This window comes from Chiloscyllium plagiosum, unplaced genomic scaffold (genome assembly GCF_037043375.1).
Source record: "Chiloscyllium plagiosum isolate Xiang-an unplaced genomic scaffold, Cpla_swu_hap1 HiC_scaffold_5, whole genome shotgun sequence".
Taxonomy (NCBI): domain Eukaryota; kingdom Metazoa; phylum Chordata; class Chondrichthyes; order Orectolobiformes; family Hemiscylliidae; genus Chiloscyllium; species Chiloscyllium plagiosum.
Genome location: NW_028270143.1, coordinates 117,455,130 through 117,474,687, shown reverse-complemented (window position 1 = coordinate 117,474,687; position 19,558 = coordinate 117,455,130). Strand labels below are relative to the sequence as shown.

The 19,558-nt window shown below is 41.8% G+C and overlaps 1 protein-coding gene across 4 annotated transcripts in view; it reads right to left on the bottom strand.

The window, feature by feature from the left end:
* The window catches only part of obscnb (obscurin, cytoskeletal calmodulin and titin-interacting RhoGEF b), a 799,195-nt gene that overhangs the window by 684,526 nt on the left and 95,111 nt on the right, over positions 1–19,558 (bottom strand). For all 4 annotated transcript variants that reach the window (XR_015757277.1, XM_087987576.1, XM_087987577.1 and 1 more), the window contains exons 10-11: positions 8,403–8,678; positions 69–350 (exon numbers count right to left, since the gene is read on the bottom strand). Coding sequence is in view for 3 of the 4 variants with exons in the window: in XM_087987576.1 (XP_087843702.1) it covers positions 69–350; positions 8,403–8,678 (558 nt within the window). In the remaining variant the exon portion in view is untranslated. The remainder of the gene's footprint in view (positions 1–68; positions 351–8,402; positions 8,679–19,558) is intronic.

Sequence of the window (19,558 nt, the reverse complement as noted above, 5' to 3'; positions counted from 1 at the left end):
CAAGAGATAATTAGACTTTGAAAATACCTTTGGTGAACATAAATTAAAAGTCAACATTCATTACTGACCTGTAACCTGAACGCAGAATGTCAATTTCTCTCCAGCTGCTTCGCAGACATAATTGCCTCCATCCACTAATTTTGCATTCTGAATAATAAGTCTTCGTATTCTACCATCAGATTCGACTTTAACTTTCTGACCAGAACTGAGAATTTTTCCACTTTTGGACCATTTGACCTCAGTTTTGAGATGTGATACTTCACAGCTGAGAATAGCATTTTCCGATGTTCGAACCTTTACCTCTCTCGGAACTGATTCTTTATTGGCGAACACTGGTTCTGGTTCAAGTTCTGCAAACAAAATAGTTTCCAATAATAACCAAGATTAAGAACTTTTTAGAGGAGGAAATGTTATTTGGCTGAAGAAAATCAACTCTTGGAACAGTTAATTCAACCTGGCCAAGTTCCCCTCACACGTTCCATCTTATAAGAATATTAGACAATTAGACTTTCAATCGTGTTATCTTCAGTGTGCTTCCAATATAACTTATTCATACATACTGCATGAGAAGAAGTTTCTCTCATATCTTCTTACACCCAAAACTCAAGAGTTAAACTGAATTATTTTTAAGGGACTTGGAAAGACAGAAAATATTGAGGAAACAGGGAGGGTGCAGAACGACTTGGACATGCCCACGTAGGCAAAAAAGTGGCAGATGGAATACAATATAGGACTGTGTGAGGTTATGCACTTCAGTAGGAAGAATAGAGGGGTCAATTATAGGGAAAGGTTTCAAAAACCTGAAGCACAAAGGATCGAGAGTGTAGTGCTGAAAAAGCACAGCAGGCCAGGTAGCATCTGAGGCGTAGGAGAATCAACGTTTCAGGCATAAGCCCTTCATCAGGAATGATGAAGCACAAAGGGACTTGGGAGTGCTGGTTTAGGATTCTCTTAAGATTAATATGCAAGTCCATTTGTAATTAGGAAGGCAAATGCAATGCTTGCATTCATTTCAAGACTGAAAAGAGCAGAGATGTACTGTTGAGGCTATATAACACTCTCCTCAGACAAGTTTTGGAATATTGTGAGCAGTTTTGGGCACAGAATTGAAAGAAGGATGTGCTAGGTTTTCAAGAATGATCCCAGGAATGAAGGGCTTGTCAAATGAGTTGAGAACTTTGGGTCTGTACTCAACGGTGTTTGGATATATAATGATGGGGGGATCTCACAGAAACTTACAAGAAATAATGAGAGGCCTGAATAGAGTGAACATGGAAACGATGCTTCCACTGGTAGGAATTCTTGAACCAAGGGTACAGCCTCAGAGTGAAGGGATGATCTTATAGAACTAAGATAAGGAAGAATTTCTTCAGCCAGACAATGGTGACTCTGTGAAACTCACTGTCACAGAAGGCTAGATAGGCCAAGCCTTTGGGTGTCTTTAAGGCTGAGATACACAGATATTTGGTTATTAAGGGGATCAAAGGTTACAGGGAGAAAATAGGAGGATGAGATTGAGAAATATATTAGCCATGATCGAATAGTGAAGCAGACTCAAATGGACCAAATGGCCTAATTCTGCTCCTATATCTTACAGTCTTATGGTCAGACACAAAGCAAGAAAGCTTAGCATAGTTATTAGCAGGCTTCAATCAAGTCAAGTGACTCTTCAGTCAGGGGGACCTGGAACAGTAAGACAAGAGCAACACCTGACCAGTCCTTGTCGGGTGACATCAAAGTCAAAATCCTCCCCCAATAAGGAGTGAGCCAAATGACAGGAAGCATGCTATCCATCTTCAGTTTTTCTCCCCTGTTTTCCTGTTTTCCTCCTGGAATGAGAGAGCGAGGCAGGTATTACAATAGATGAAAGAGGCAGATATTACAGGAGATGAAAGCGAATGCCACAGCTGTTACTTTCAGTTCAGGTGGGTAAAAATCCTAACCAAGTGAGTAGGCAATACAAAGGGATTGTAGGGATGTTGGGGCTGGAGCGACTGACATAACTGAGGAAAATATTGCAGTCAATAATGAGACTGGTAGAGAATGGGCCTTCATAGATGGTACAGTAGCAAAGATAGAGTGAGCATAAGGTATCACACCATCAGAGGATGGTTGCACTTACCCTGATGGACTAATACAGAGCATTGATCATCTTTCTACATCGCTGCATATTCCTCCAGATGACTGAGACTGCTTTAGCCCAGGTGACAAACTGGCACCAGGCTAACAGGATGAAGGGCTTTTGCCCAAAATGTCAATTTTCCTGCTCCTTGGATGCTGCCTGACCTGCTGTGCTTTTACAACACCACTCTAATGCAGACCAGGTTAACATGGCCTGCACTGTTATTCCTTGGATGAGGTGCAAATTCCATATTGGCAACACCTCATCCAGGACATCCATGACCCTGCTCGCAAAGCACAATTGCCAAATTTACTGTCTGCCACATTTAGGGTAAATGTTAAGAACAATGCAGGGCAGCTCCGGACTGAAAGTGCTTACATTAGAACTTAAGAGGTAAGAGCAAGAAAAGTAAATCAGCGCCTCAAGCCTTCTTGACTATTTAATACGATCACAGTTGATCTCAACTCGGTCTCAATTCCACTTTTTCTGCCCACTCCCCATAACCCTTTAACTTATTGCTAACTAAAAATATTTTCTCCTTCTTACATGCAATCACAGTTCCAGTTTAACAAGGTGACTTAAATTTATTAAGGTGTTAGGTACAGGGATATTAGTGTGAATATTATATGAGTGGTGTTTTGAGAACTGCATCTGGGTGTTTGGGCACTAAACTTACATAAAAGCTGTGTTGTTTCTTTTCAGTTCATGAAACAGTATTCTGGATCAATAATATTATAATAATGAATAAATAAAGAACTGTGGATGCTAGAGATATGAAAACAAAAAAGTAAAATTGTCGATGAAACTGATGAAGAGCTACAAGATTCAAATTGCTAACTCTGCGTTTCACTCCACAAACGCTGCCAGACCTACTGAGTTTTGCCAACAATTTCTGTTTTTGTTATACTATTATTGCGTGATTAAAATCCTTGAATTTGTATTATAAGTAGATAGAATAATCTAAACTATGTTATCTTTGTAATAAACTTACTTTTTGTTGTTAAAGCAAAATCAATATCCTATGGTTCAGCAAGGGACCAGAGCATTAAAACCCAAAAACAAGTTATGACCTATCAAGTTGGGTTTCTGTCTGGAACCTGACTTGTCTGACAATAGTATCTGCTGGGATCCTAACTTGCTTAGGTTGCACAGGAAAGACAAATTATTCTTAACTTTAATAAAAGCAGAGGAAAGAGTGCTTTATGAATAATTATTTTTCTGTTACTGACATAATTGCTTTTGTCCTGAGTAGCAGTCAGCCAGGCAAATTGGTCATTTTGGTGGTCTTTTGGGATTTTATGTTTATGGATTTTTTGATAGCTTGTGGAAAAGTGGAGCATAATTAATGTGCACTCTTCCCAGTTAAGCAGTCACAAACGTTGGGGGATCAGAGTCTGGAAGCTTTTGAACATGGATAACGCAAGTTTCGATGTGGAGTTAGTGTGAGTGGTAAAAGAATAAATTGACAGATGTCAGATTTCTCATACTAAAATATGATGGCATTCAAAGCAGCTAAAACCATCCTGCAGTTTCAATAGATATCCCTGGTGAATTTACAGGAAGTAACAAAAGCCAGACTGCTCAAATTGGCAAATAAATTAGAGGTAGAATTGACAGCCAGAACTAAGAAGGTAGAGGTAATTGAAATACTGGCAAAGCAACTAAGACTAGATGAAGTACAGGAGGAACTAAGTATGCCAAATGGTAAGTCACTTGAGTTAGCAAGGGTTCAGTTACAGTTAAGAGCTGAAAATGTGTTGCTGGAAAAGTGCAGCAGGTCAGGCAGCATCCAAGGGAGCAGGAGAATCGACGTTTCGGGCATGAGCCCTTTTTCAGGCTCATGCCCGAAACGTCGATTCTCCTGCTCCTTGGATGCTGCCTGACCTGCTGCGCTTTTCCAGCAACACATTTTCAGCTCTGATCTCCAGCATCTGCAGTCCTCACTTTCTCCTTCAGTTACAGTTAAAGTAGCTTGAATATGAGAAAGAGGTAAAGCAGTTCAAAATAGAATAAGAAAAAGCTTTGGAATCAAAAAGAATGGAAAAAGAAATGATAACGCAGCAAATGAAACTGAGAAAAATTGAGCATGAATTTCAGAGAGAAAGGGAATAGAGGCAAGAGATAGATACCAGCTTAAAATGATACAGTTTTTTTAAAAAAAGACATCTGACGCTGACAAAGACTCTGCTGGAGAAAATCCTAGTCATCAGTTATAGTCCAGTAAGAAATCTCTTCATTTTGCACAGCTTCTAGCAGAATTGCATGAAAAGGATAGGGAGGCATTTTTTATGTTTGTTGAAAAAATAGCAAAGCAAATAAAGTAACTGAAGAAAAACTGGACTCTACTGCGCACAGCAAGTAATTAGGTAAAGCACAGGAAATCTATGTTTCACATTAGAGGAAGATTCCATGTATTATGACGCAGTGAACTGGCTACTCTGGTTGATATAAATTAGTTCTTAAAACATAAAGACAAAAGTTTAAAAATCTGAGGAAACAGACTGAGCAAACCTATATTTGAATTTCAAAGCAGTTCTGACAGATGGATGCGGGCATCAGGAGTAATACTATATGAAGCTCTGAGAAAAATCATTCTATTGAAAACTCACTAGTTTTTGTAATTTGAAATCATAGCAAGGACCCAGAGGGTGGCAAATACTAAACAGGCAGCAGTGACTGATGATGATGAGTTGATCCATAACGGTGGCTCAGTGGTTAGCACTGTTACCTCACAGCACCAGGGTCCGGGTTCGATTCAAACCTCAGGTGACTGCCTGTCTGGAGTTTGCACATTCTCCGTGTCTGTGTGGGTTTCCTCCGGGTGCTCCAGTTTCCTCCCACAGTCCGAAGATGTGCAGGTTAGGTGAATTGGCCATGCTTAAATTGTCAATTAGGTCCATTAGTCAGTGGGAAAAGGGGTTTGGGTGGGTTACTCTTCGGAGGGTTGGTGTGTACCTATTGGGCCGAAGGGCCGGTTTCCACACTGTAGTGAATCTAATCGAATCAAAACTAAACCCTTTTTCCATCACCCTATAAACTCGAGAGGGACAGAGGAGGGGAGAGTGAAAGGAAAACAAGTAACCAGGGTAAAGAAAGGATAGTTGGGAAAGCCCCAAGATCCCCTTCTCATCAGAAACCAAGGTGGAGGTAAAAATCAAAAGCCATACATATCTACTTTTGTTTCTTACGGTCTTAAGGCCTATTCTCAAAAAGATTCACAGGATTTGGAAAAACAATTAGGTTTATTACAATTTGCTATATTACCAGAGATTCTCCAAATGAATTTATTAGGATCAGTCCATCCAAACCTATCCATGGTCATGAGATAAGAGATCTGTTAAGATACTGATTACTAGGAGATTTTAAGGCATAAAAATTACACTCAATGTTGGATTATATGTCCATGCTTCCCAAGAAAATCACAAGAAATGGCAAATATTATACATCTAGAATGTTGTGGTTCTGTTCGCCGAGCTGGAAATTTTTGTTGCAAACGTTTCGTCCCCTGTCTAGGTGACATCCTCAGTGCTTGGGAGCCTCCTGTGAAGCGCTTCTGTGGTGTCACCTAGACAGGGGACGAAAATTTGCAACAAAAATTTCCAGCTCGGCGAACAGAACCACAACAACGAGCACCCGAGCTACAAATCTTCTCCCAAACTTTGAACATCTAGAATGTTTCAAACAGGAGACGAAGATTTAGTTTTCATATCATTCCAAAGTGAATCTCTGCAAGTAAGATTCAGTAGTCCAAAAACGTTAGTGAGGAAGGTTAGTAAAGTGACTTAACTGGTAGATGAACCTCATTGCACGAAGAAGAATCGGAAAATCATGTGAACATGTTAAAGTGATATAATCATAGGAAGGACAGTGGGAAAGAGCAAGTATACCACATTTGATTTTATTATTGTCAATATGTACCGAGATACAGTGAAAAGTACTGTTTTGCATGCTATCCAGGCAAATCATACCCTACATAATTACATAAGGGTAATAGAACAGAATGAGAATATAGTGTTACAGCGGCAGAGAAGATGCAAAGAAAGATTAACTTTAATATATGAGAAGTTTGTTCAAAAATCTGATAACAGCAGGGAATAATGGTAAGAGAAATGAATGATGACAGAGGCAGTAAAGATGAGAGAAAAGGTGAGATATACCATTTCCAGAGTAAACATCCTCGATTTGAATGATGAATGGTTTAGTTATTGTCACCTATATCTTGAAGATACAGTGAAAGGTGTTTTGTTGCCACAATCCAGCACAGTTTTGAGGCATAATATGTTAAACAAATTACTTTAATAAGAGTTCATCTTCTGTTCAAATTGGGGTCTCAAACATGGCTTCAGAGCTTCTGCAAGGTTTCCTCAATGTGTTCGGGTTCTCAAAAAGTCCTGCTCTAGGAACAGCAACAACTACGCTGATGCCTCAGGAAACCCAGACTCTGCACCTGCCACCATCTTGCCAACACTGCTAAGAGTCCAAGCTCTGGGTCTATCACCACTGAGAGTTCAGGCTCCAGGCATCAGCACGGCTGCCAGGAGTCCTGGTCCACGCTACTGACACTGCAGCCACCACCTCACCTACACCACTTCAGCCTCAAAGCTGAAGAAGAAAGGAAGAAGATTAAAAAAAAGACGAGAAAGAGAAACACAATGCAGCAGCATGGAGTGGATGGGCTCCGGTGAGCCCGAACACTATCTACCACGTCAGCAATTTCAACTAACCAACATTGACATACTAGGACAGTTAGTTAATGTAGTTTTGTACTTTGAGGAAGGACAACATGAGCATCTAATAAGGTTTTTAAAGAGATTTAAGGAAATCTGTAGAGATATACCAGTATGTACTATGTTAGCTAGACATGATAAGATTGCAGGGGAACTAGTAGCTATAAAATAACATCCTGATTCGTTAAGCCTGGAACACCACCAAGAAAATTAAACCTAGCAGCAGGAGTTCACTAATGGTGTTAGTTTCTAAATGAGATGGGTCAAATGGATTATCCATAGATTACAGAAAAATAAATTCAATAATGAAAACAAACTTATACACAATTCACTGTTTTTTGGAAGAGATTATGGTTCAGCCCACAAGGAAACAGACAATTTTAGTAATTCGAGCTGAAATATCGATTTTAGCCTAAGTAATACTTCACTGTTTTTCTTTGAATGATACCATGCGACCTGTAAGTACATCTGAAAGAGCAGGTGAGGTCTTATTTTAGCATCTCATCGGTAACAAAGAACATTATGTGCACAGAACTCCTTTAGTAATGCACTGTGTCACCTTATTTATGTCCTCATCTCTTGAGAATGAGGCTTGAATCATTTATCTCAGAGGCAGGGTAAAGGATTACCTCGAATTCAAAACTGACAAAAATCCTCCAAATATGTTCTTAAAACAAAAAAAAACGCAATTAAAACAGGCCTTCTTAAGGAAATTCTGACAGGCCTATAATAATTAGAAAAATATTATTCCTTTGTAATATATATGGGTATTAATACCAATCTGCGTATCTTCCGTTTTCCAAGAGCTAGGCAGCCTACTAAGAATGTAAATGTTTGTCTGAAAATTAGCTAAACAAAATATTGGATAAAGAGAAACAAGAAACCCTTTTTCAATGCTGAACCTAGCACTAAGCCCTTTGCTCATGTAAATGAAGGGCCTAACACTTGCTCTGTTTAACAATGGTGTGTCGTGAGATAGCCAGCCACAATCGCCTTCGTGGGAAGTTGCTCGACTGACTGCTGGAAGATCATGAAACTAAATTCATTCCCTAATTGTGGATCATTTATGTAGAAGCATCAGTGAACTCCTGATTCCACAGTGCAATCACCACTAAACATTCCAAGTAAACATTTAGTACTAAGTTGCTGATTTTCATGATACAGGTCACAAATGACAAAAATGCTTCACAGGAACATAGTAAACCATTCAGATCCTTCAGTCAGTTTATCCAAACATAGTGGTGTCAATCTCTACCTCAATTCTGATGAAAGATCATCAACCTGAAATTATTTCTCTCCTCACAAACGATGCCTAACCAGCTGAGTATTACCAACATTATCTGTGTATTTTCAGACTCGAAGCAGCTGCATCCTTTTGCTTTTATCTACATGCTTTTATTCCATATATCTTGATGCACGTAAGTAGCGTAAATGACTAATTTCAAATTAACTTGAGATAAAGAGAACCAAAAAAAGGTCCTATACAGTGACAAAATTTGTACAAATGTTACAAATGAATACTGGAATAATTAAAGGAGTACAAAATGTCAGACCTGTAACCTGAATATTGAAGGTCAGTTTCTCTCCAGCTGCCTCACAAATGTATCCACCGCAATCTTTTGACTCCACATTCTGAATAGTAAGCTTTCGAATTTTAGCATCAGATTCGAGTTTCACCTTTCCACTCTTACTGAGTAGTTTTCCATCTCTGAACCATTGGACTTCAGTTTTGGGGTGTGACACTTCACAGCTAAGAGTAACATTTTCTGATTGTCGAACTTTCACTTCCTTCTGAACTGAATTTTTGTTCACAAATCCAGTTTCTGGTTCTAAAATCAAGAAAAATTAATTAGTATTTTGGAATGAGAAGTGGTTGAGACAAACTTGACCAGTGATGAGAATTTTAAATTGAAAAGTTTTGATATTTTTCAAAAATATTTTGTAATATCCAAATAATAATGTATTTAATGAACAAAAATGTTTAATCGGAATGCTTTTCTAAACTCCAAGTTAGGCCAGAATTCACATTGACTCATTCAAAGTGATGAGAGAAAAAATATTTTCACTCAAGTGGTCTGGAATGGCAATGCCCTGAAGTGTGGTGGGGGCACTTTCAATCAAGACATTCAAAAAGACATTGGATGATCAGTTAAATTGAAACAATGTTAAAGGTAATTTAAATTAGTTCAGAAAAGATTTACAAGGATATTACTGGAATTTGAGAGTTTGAGCTAGAGGGAAAGGCTGAATAGGCTGGGAATATTTTCCCTGTAACATCGAAGGCTGAGGGATGACCTTATAAAGGTTTATAAAATCATGAGGAGCATGGATAGGGTGAATAGCCAAATTCTTTTTCCCAGGGTAGGGGAGTCCAAAACTTGAAGGCAAAGCTTGATAGGGATAGGGGAAAGATTTAAAAGGGACCTGAGAGATAACTTTCTCATGCAGACGGTAGTGCTTGTGTGGAATGAGCTATCAGAGGAGGTGGTGCAAGCGGGTACAATTACAACATTTAAAAGGCATCTGGATGGGTACATGAATAAGAAAGATTTACAGGGAGATAGGCCAAGTGTTGGCAAATGGGATTGGTCAGTTTAGTATATCTGGTCGGCGCGAACAAGTTGGACAGAAGGTTCTGCTTCCATACTCTTATATGACTCTAAAACTGGTCTATGATCAGGGATAGGTGGGTGTGACTGCAAGAAAGATAGCCACAGTGACCCAAGGAGTTGCATTTGAGAAACCTCACCTCCCACAACTGTCTTACAACCTGTTCAAATGAGACAGGATGCTCCAGGGAGGATGAGCAATCTAACAATGTAGTTATGTTAGGGTCATTATAATTGGGGTCATAAATTCCGTTCTCTGTATTCGTTAGAATAAGTCCTGAAGGCACAATTGCTTGGTGACAGTGTTAAGGACAATTCATCGAGCTGAAGAAGAACTTGGGAGTCGGTGTGCACAGTGGCAGTTATTGTCATCCATGGTAGAACTACAATGAAGGTTCACTTCATGGGGGACTGACACCAGTACTGGGGTAGAAGGGAGTGACACCAGTACTGGGGTAGAAGGGAGTTGTTCCAGCAGAAAGGGTTTCCTTGAACCATGCTGGGACCAGTGTCTTGTCGAGTCAAATAATAAGGGACATATAGGCTATAGTTAGGTTTTAAACTAATCAATAGGAGAAGGTTTGTGACAGGCGAAATGCAGACTTACAAAGCAAAAGATTACAGTACAGCTATTTTGATAATGATATTCACAGTGGGACAGGAGGGACAGAGAGTTCGAACATAACAAAACAGCAGTAAATAGATTGAAAGGGGGAAGAAATGATAAAAAGGCAAATTATTGGCTCTTTTAACATATATGAATGCACACAGCATTCAGAACAAAATAGAAGAATTAACAGTGCATATAGAAGTTTGTGGTTATATGATAACCATTACTCAGATATGGTTACAAAGAACAAAGTAACAAAGAAAATTTACAGCCCAGGACAGGCCCTTCAGCCCTCCAAGCCTGACCCAAGCCAAACTCACTGTCTAAACCTATCGCCCAATTCCTAGGCATCTGTATCCCTCTGCTCCCCACCGACTCGTGAGCTACGGCTTAGGATGCGTGGCTTGGAAAAGTAGGCTTCAAGGCATGGGCACAATTGATATGTGGAGCTTGTTCAAGGAGCAACTATTGAGTGTCATTGATAAGTATGTACCTGTCAGGCAGGGAGGAAAGGGTCGTGTGAGGGAGCCGTGGTTTAATAAGGAATTGGAATCCCTTGTTAAAAGAAAGAGGGCGGCCTATGTAAAGATGAGGCGTGAAGGTTCAATTGGGGCGATTAAGAGTTATAAGGTAGCCAGGAAGGATCTGAAGAGAGAACTAAGAGCAGCAAGGAGGGGACATGAAAAGTCCTTAGTTGGTAGGATTAGGGAAAACCCTAAGGCTTTCTATAGGTATGTCAGGAATAAAAGAATGACTAGGGTAGGAATAGGTCCAGTCAAGGATAGTAGTGGGAAGTTACGTGTGGAGGCTGAAGAGATTGGGGAGACACTGAATGAATACTTTTCGTCAGTATTCACTCAGGAACAGGACATTGTTGCCGATGTGAATATTGAGTCACAATTAATTAGAATGGACGGCTTTGAGGTATATAGGGAAGAGGTGTTGGAAATTCTGGAAAGGGTGAAAATAGATAAGTCCCCTGGGCCTGATAGCATTTATCTTAGGATTCTCTGGGAAGCAAGGGAAGAGATTGCAGAGCCATTGGCCTTGATTTTTATGTCCTCGTTGTCTACAGGAATAGTGCCAGAAGACTGGAGGATAGCAAATGTGGTTCCCTTGTTCAAGAAGGGGAGTAGGGATAACCCTAGTAACTATAGGCCGGTGAGTCTCACTTCTGTTGTGGGCAAAGTCTTAGAGAATCCTCCCTCCCCTTCCTCGACCTTTCTATTTCTATCTCAGGCGACCGAATCAACACGGACATCTACTACAAACCGACCGACTCCCACAGCTACCTGGACTACACCTCCTCCCATCCTGCCCCCTGTAAAAACGCCATCCCATTCTCCCAATTCCTTCGACTCCGCCGCATCTGCTCCCAGGAGGACCAGTTCCAAAAACGCACAACCCAGATGGCCTCCTTCTTCAAGGACCGCAATTTCCCCCCCGACGTGGTCGACGATGCCCTCCACCGCATCTCTTCCACTTCCCGCTCCTCCGCCCTTGAGCCCCGCCCCTCCAACCGCCACCAGGACAGAACCCCACTGGTCCTCACCTACCACCCCACCAATCTCCATGTACAGTGCATCATCCGCCGTCATTTCCGCTACCTCCAAACGGACCCCACCACCAAGGATATATTTCCCTCCCCACCCCTATCAGCATTCCGTAAAGACCACTCCCTCCGTGACTCCCTCGTCAGATCCACACCCCCCACCAACCCAACCTCCTCTCCCGGCACCTTCCCCTGCAACCGCAGGAGGTGCAAGACTTGCGCCCACACCTCCCCCCTCACCTCCCTCCAAGGCCCCAAAGGAAACTTCCATATCCGCCACAGATTCACCTGCACCTCCACACACATCATCTATTGCATCCTCTGCAACCGATGTGGCCTCCTCTATATTGGGGAGACAGGCCGGCTACTTGCGGAGCGTTTCAGAGAACACCTCTGGGACACCCGGACCAACCAACCCAACTACCCTGTAGCTCAACATTTCAATTCCTCCTCCCACTCCACCAAGGATATGCAGGTCTTTGGACTCCTCCATCGTCAGACCACAACAAAATGACGGTTGGAGGAACAGCGCCTCATCTTCCGCCTAGGAACCCTCCAACCACAAGGGATGAACTCGGATTTCACCAGTTTCCTCATTTCCCCTCCCCCCACCCTGTCTCAGTCAAATCCATCGAATTCAGCACCGCCTTCCTAACCTGCAATCTTCTTCCCGACCTCTCCGCCCCCACCCCAGTCTGACCTATCACCCTCACCTTGACCTCTTTCCACCTATCACATTTCCGACGCCCCTCCCCCAAGTCCCTCCTCCCTACCTTTTATCTTAGCCTGCTGGACAAACTTTCCTCATTCCTGAAGAAGGGCTTATGCCCGAAACGTCGATTCTCCTGTTCCCTGGATGCTGCCTGACCTGCTGCGCTTTTCCAGCAACACATTTCCAGCTCTGATCTCCAGCATCTGCAGACCTCACTTTCTCCTCTTAGAGAAAATTGTAAGGGATAGGATTTATGAACATCTGGATAGGAATAATGTGATCAAGGATAGTCAGCATGGTTTTGTGAAGGGCAGGTCGTGCCTCACAAACCTTATTGAATTCTTTGAGAAGGTGACTAAGGAGGTAGACGAGGGTAAAGCAGTAGATGTGGTGTATATGGATTTTAGTAAGGCGTTTGATAAGGTTCCCCATGGTAGGCTACTGCAAAAAATACGGAGGTATGGCATTGAGGGTGAGTTGGAGGTTTGGATTAGGAATTGGCTGGCTGGAAGAAGACAGAGGGTAGTAGTTGATGGTAAAGGTTCATCTTGGAGTGCAGTTACTAGCGGTGTTCCGCAAGGATCTGTTTTGGGACCATTGCTGTTTGTCATTTTTATAAATGACCTGGAGGAGGGGCTAGATGGTTGGGTAAGCAAGTTTGCGGATGATACGAAAGTCGGTGGAGTTGTTGACAGTGAGGAAGGATGTGGCAGGTTACAGCGGGATATAGATAAGTTGCAGAGCTGGGCAGAAAGGTGGCAAATGGAGTTCAATGTAGCTAAGTGTGAGGTGATTCACTTTGGTAAGAGTAACAAAAAGATGGGGTACTGGGCTAATGGTCGGATACTTGGTAGTGTGGATGAGCAGAGGGATCTTGGTGTCCATGTACACAGATCTCTGAAAGTTGCCACCCAGGTAAATAGTGCGGTGAGGAAGTCATATGGCGTACTGGCTTTTATTGGTAGAGGAATTGAGTTCCGGAGCCCTGAGGTCATGTTGCAGTTGTATAAGACTCTGGTGCGGCCGCATCTGGAATATTGTGTGCAGTTTTGGTCGCCATACTATAGGAAGGATGTGGAGGCACTGGAACGGGTGCAGAGGAGGTTTACCAGGATGTTGCCTGGTATGGTAGGAAGATCGTATGAGGAAAGGCTGAGGCAATTGGGGCTGTTTTCATTGGAGAAAAGAAGGTTTGGGGTGACTTGATAGAGGTATACAAGATGATTAGGGGTTTAGACAGGGTTGACCATGAGAACCTTTTTCCACGTATGGAGTCAGCTACTACGAGGGGGCAGAGCTTTAAATTAAGGGGTGGTAGGTATAGGACAGATGTTAAGGGGAAGATTCTTTACTCAGCGAGTCGTGAGTTCATGGAATGCCCTGCCAGTAGCAGTGGTGGACTCTCCCTCTTTATGGGCATTTAAACGGGCATTGGATAGGCATATAGAGGATAGTGGGCTAGTGTAGGTTAGGTGGGCTTGGATCGGCGCAACATCGAGGGCCACAGGGCCTGTACTGCGCTGTATTTTTTCTATGTTCTATGTACTCACGTATCTGTCCAGACGCAACTTAAATGAATCTACTACGCCCGCCTCTACTACCTCTGCTGGCAACACATTCCAGGCACCTACCACCCTCTGTGTAAAGTACTTGCCATGTATATCCTCCTTAAACTTTTCACCCCTCACCTTGAATGTGTTACCTCTCATTATTGAATCCCTCACCCTGGGAAAAAGCTTATCTCTACCTACCCTGTCTATATCCTTCATGACTTTGTAGACCTCAATCAGGTCCCCCCTCAATCTTCTTTTTTCTAATGAAAACAATCCTAACCTACTCAACCTCTCTTCATAGCTTGCATCTTCCATACCAGGCAACACCCTCATAAACCTTCTCTGCACTCTCTCCATAGCGTCCACATCCTTTTGGTAATGCGGCGACGAAATCTGTACACAGAATTCTAAATGCGGCTGAACTAATGTCTTGTACAATTTTAACATGACCTGCCAACTCTTATACTCAATACCCTGCCCAATCAAGGCAAGCATACCATATGCCTACTTGACCACGTTATCCAGCTGTGTAGCCATCTTCAGGGTACAATGGACCTGAACTCCCAGATCTCTCTTTGCTCATCAACTTCTCCCAAGGCTCTTCCATTTACAGTATAGTTGGCTCCAGAATTAAAGTTCCCAAAATGTACCACCTCACATTTGTCTGGATTGAATTCCATCTGGTACTTCTCCGCCCAACTCTCCAGTCTATCTATATTCTCCTGTATTCTTTGACAGTCCCTATGCTTTCTGCTACTCCACCAATCTTCGTGTCATCTGCAAACTTACTGATCAGACCAACAATGCCCTCTTCCAGATCATTTACGTATATTACAAACATTAGTGGCCCCAGCACTGATCCCTGCGGAACACCACTGGTCACCTTTCTCCATTTCGAGAAACTCCCTTCAACTACCACTCTCTGTCTCCTGTTGCTCAACCAGTTCATTATCCACCTAGCGAGAACACCCTGCACACCACGTGACTTCACCTCCTCTATTAGTTTATCATGGGGAACTTTATCAAATGCCTTACTAAAATTCATGTGTATGACATCTACAGCCCTTCCTTCATCTATCAACTTGGTCACTTCCTCGAAGCACTCTATTAAGTTGGTAAGGCACGATCTCCCCCGCACAAAACCATGTTGCATATCACTAATAAGCCCATTCTTTTCAAATATAAATAGATTTTATCCCTCAGTACCTTCTCCAGCAACTTTTCCACCACTGACATCAGGCTCACTGGTCTGTAGGTATTTGGAATATCCCTACTACCCTTCTTGTACAGGAGCGACCCTCCAGTCCACCGCCACCTCAACTGTATTTAAGGATGCTCTAAAGATATCTGTCAGAGCTATTTCTTCTCTCCCGCCCTCACAACAACCTGGGATAGATCTCATCCGGTCCTGGAGATTTGTCCACCTTAATATCCTTTAGCCTACCCAACACATCTTCCTTCCTTATGTCAACATGATCCAGAGTAAACAAACTTCTAGCTCTAATCTCAGCATCCATCACCTCCCATTCCTTAGTGAACACTGATGCAAAGTAATCATTGAGAATCTCTCCCACTTTCTCACGTTCAACACACAACCTTCTTTCCTTATCCTTTAGTGGACCAACTCTTTCTCTAGTTACTCTCTTGCTTCTTATGAAAGAATAAGAGGCCTTGGGACTCTCCTTAATTCTACCTGCTAAAGACATTTCATGACCCCTTTTAGCCCACTTGATTCCTCATTTAAGAGTGGTCCTATTCTCCTGATATTCCTCCAAGGGCCATTCTGTTCTTAGGTGCCTGGACTTTATGTACGCTTGCCTTTCCTATCCCTTGTTTTCAAAGGACATGCCTATCCTGCACTATCTTCAACTTATCTTTGAAAGCCTCCCACATATCAAATGTGGATTTTCCTTCAAAGAGCTGTGTCCAATCCACATTTCCCAGCTCCTGTCTAATTTTGATATAAATTGGCCTTGACCCAGTTTAGTACTCGTCCCTAAGGACCACTCTCACCTTTGTCTACGAGTATTCTAAAATTTACAGAATTGTGTCACTATTCCCAAAGAAATCTCCCACTGCAATTTCTATCACCTGGTCTGGCTCATTCCCAACACCATGTCCAATATGGCCCCTTCCCAATGAAAGGACACACAGTAGCTTAGAGGACCAGGGCGGGGATCTTGGGTAATTATTCACAGATCCCTGAAGTCAGCAGAATATTGAATAGGATAGTTAAGAAGGTATATGGGCCACTTGCTTTCATCAGTCATGGCAGAGTATAAGAGCAAGGAGGCCATGTATAAGAGCAAGGAGGAGACCAAAGCTGGGGACTAGATATTCAGGAGTATGTGAAGTTTTGAAAAGACAGACAGGAAGAAAAGAGTGGTGGAGTAGCTTTATTAGAATGGGATGGATTAGTAGGATAGCAAGAAGTGATCTTGGATTCGGAAATGCAGAATCTATATCGGTGGAGGAAGGTGCAAAAAGGAAAAAGAGGCACTAGTAGGAGTAGATTATGGCCTCCTAACAATAGCTATATTGTAGTACAGTCAGGAGATCTCAAGGACACGCAAGAAAGGCAGTTAAGTAATGATGGGGTTATTTAATCTTTAAATAGATTGTGAAAATCAGATTCAAATGATCCATACAGTGCAGAAAAAGAACCTTCAGCCCATCAAGTCTGCATCAACATAACTGCCACTACAAATGCGCTAATTCCTATTTTCTACACTTATCCCATATTATTGAATGTTATGATATTTGAAGTACTGATCCAAGTATATTTTAAAGGTTGCAAGGTTTCCAGCCGCCACTATCTTCCCAAGCAATGCATCCCAGATTTCCACCACCCACTGAGTGAAAATGTTTATTCCCAAATCCCCTATGAATCTGCTGCCCTTTACCCTAAAACCATGCCCTCTCATGACTGACCCCTCAACCAAGGGGAGGAGCTGCTTTCTATTCACCCTGTCCATACCCTTCATAATCTTACACACTTCAATTATGTCCACCCTCAGTCTTTTCTGATCTTAAGAAAACAATCCAAGCCTATCTAGTTTCTCCTTACACTTTAGTTTCTCCATTTCAAGTAACATCCTGATGAACTTCCTCTGTATCCCCTCTAGTGCTATCATCACCTTCCTTGAGCGAGGTGAACAGAACTGTGGCCTGACCAACACTCTAAACAACGTCAACATGGCCTCCTTGCTCTTATACTCTGCCACGACTAATGAAAACAAGTGTCCTATATGCCTTCTTAACTATCCTTTTCACATACTCTACAGACTTCAGGGATCTGTGAATAATTACCCCAAGATCCCCACCCTAGTCCACTAAGTTACTCAGTGTCCTTCCATTCATTAAATAGTCCCTCATCTTGTTTCTTCTTCCAAAGTGCATCACCTCACACTTATCAGAATTAAATATCATCTGCCACTGGTTTGCCCATCTGACCAACCCACCGTGCCACCCTGGCTTAGTAAGAGGGCACAAAGGGTAATGGTAGAAGGCTGTCTGAGTGACTGGAGGCCAGTGTACCACAAAGATCAGTTGTGGAACTCTTTATTGTTTGTTGTATACATAAATGATATAGGTTTGTGGGCGGCACGGTGGCACAGTGGTTAGCACTGCTGCCTCGCAGCACCAGAGAATCGGGTTCAATTCCCGACTCAGGGGACTGACTGTGTGGAGTTTGTACATTCTCCCCGTGTCTGTGTGGGTTTCCTCCGGGTGCTCCAGTTTCCTCCCACAGTCCAAAGATGTCAGGTGAATTGGCCATGCTAAATTGCCCGTAGTGTTAGGTAAAGGGGTAAATGTAGGGGAATGGGTGGGTTGCGCTTCGGCGGGTCGGTGTGGACTTGTTGGGCCGAAGGGCCTGTTTCCACACTGTAAGTAATCTAATCTAATCTAATGATAATGTCAGAGGAATGTTAAGCAAATTTGGAGACGAATAGTGTCCATCTCGCAAGTTTCCCTCAATTCCTTGTGGTAATGTTAACCAGGAGAATGAATTCATAGAGTCCTTTTCCTAGAATAATGTGTTGGATCCAACTAGGAATCGAGCTATTTTGGATACTATAATGTATAATAAGGCAGGTTTAATAAATTATCACAGAATTATGAGCCCATGATAAACAGTGAATATAACATGGTAATATTTAGTATTCAGTTTTTAGAGGGAAAAATGTGGGTCAGAAACTACGGTGTTAAACTTAAATGGGGGTAGTTACATAGGAATGAAAGCAGAGGTAGCTGCAGTGGCCAGGGAAAGTAGTTGAGCAGCAAAGAGGGTGGTGGAACAATGGCAAGTTGTAAGCAAAACCATGCAACGTGGCAAAGATTAGTGGTAAGGTGGAAGATTAGAAAAGCTTTAACAACTAACAAAAGATTAACAAAAAGAATAAAGAAGGACAAAATAAACTTTGAGATAAACTTGTAACTAATATCAAGGCAGACAGCAAGAGATTATTTAATGGACAAGAGCCAGGTTTGCAGATAACATAAAAGTAAATTGAAAGACAAATGGTGAGGATGAAACATTGTCTGCAGAGAGATATAGACAGGTTAAGTAAATGGGGAAAAACTTGGCACATAGAATATAAACTGGGAAAATATGAAGTTATGCATTTGGCAGGAAGAAAAGAGAAACTGAATTCATCTCTCCGTAATTAAACAGAGAAAATTGCAGAAAGCTACAGCACACAGCGATTTGGGAGTCCTCATGCATAAATCGCAAAAAACTAGTTTACAAATTCCAGTGTGTAATAGCAAAGGCAAATTAAATATTGGCCTTTATTTCAAAGATAATGAAGTATAAAAATAAGAAAGTTTTGCTAAAACTATACAAGCCACAAGTCAGTCCACAGCTGGAATATTGTGAACAGTTTTAGTCCCATTATATAAGGAATGACATACTGGCATGAGAGCTAGTCCACAGCAGATTTGTTAGGTTTATCCTGGGTATGGAGGGATTGTTTTATGAAGAAGGGCTGTACTCACTTAAACAAGAAAGGAAAAGTGAGCTTACTGAAACATACAAGATTCTTCAGGGTCTTGACAAGATTGATGCAAAGAGGTTGTTTCCCCATGTGGTGAGTCTAGGATCAGAGGATATAATCTCAGAATACGACATGATGAGGAGGAATTTCTTTTCTCAGAAGGTGGTGAATCAGTGGAATTCTTTACTCAGAGGGTAGCACAGGATCGTTACGTGTGATTGGGACAGACAAATTTTTAATCAGCACGGTTATGGGGAAAAGACAGGAAAGTAGAGTTGAGTATTATCTGATCAGCTATTATCTCATTGCATAGCGGAGCAGACTCAACAAATTGAATGGTCTACGTCTGCTCCTCTGTTTTATGATCTTCTGCACTTGTGTGATTTTGTGATAATTATATGAATTAGTCATTAAAGTTAGAAACTGAAGGTCATTTCTAATTTGGTAACCATTAACAGTTAAATGGATGATCCTGATTTTGTCACATCTACCACTGGCCAAGCAGTCAAACAGCAAATTTACAATGACAGCATACTGATGCATCAATAAACAGGCCAAACACTTCAAACCCTGGATAGAATTTGAAGTTATCATATATAGACAAAGGGAGGAGACCAAAATTAATACTTTGAATGCATCATCTGTACTTTCACAATCGTGTTTCATTTGTTCAGTC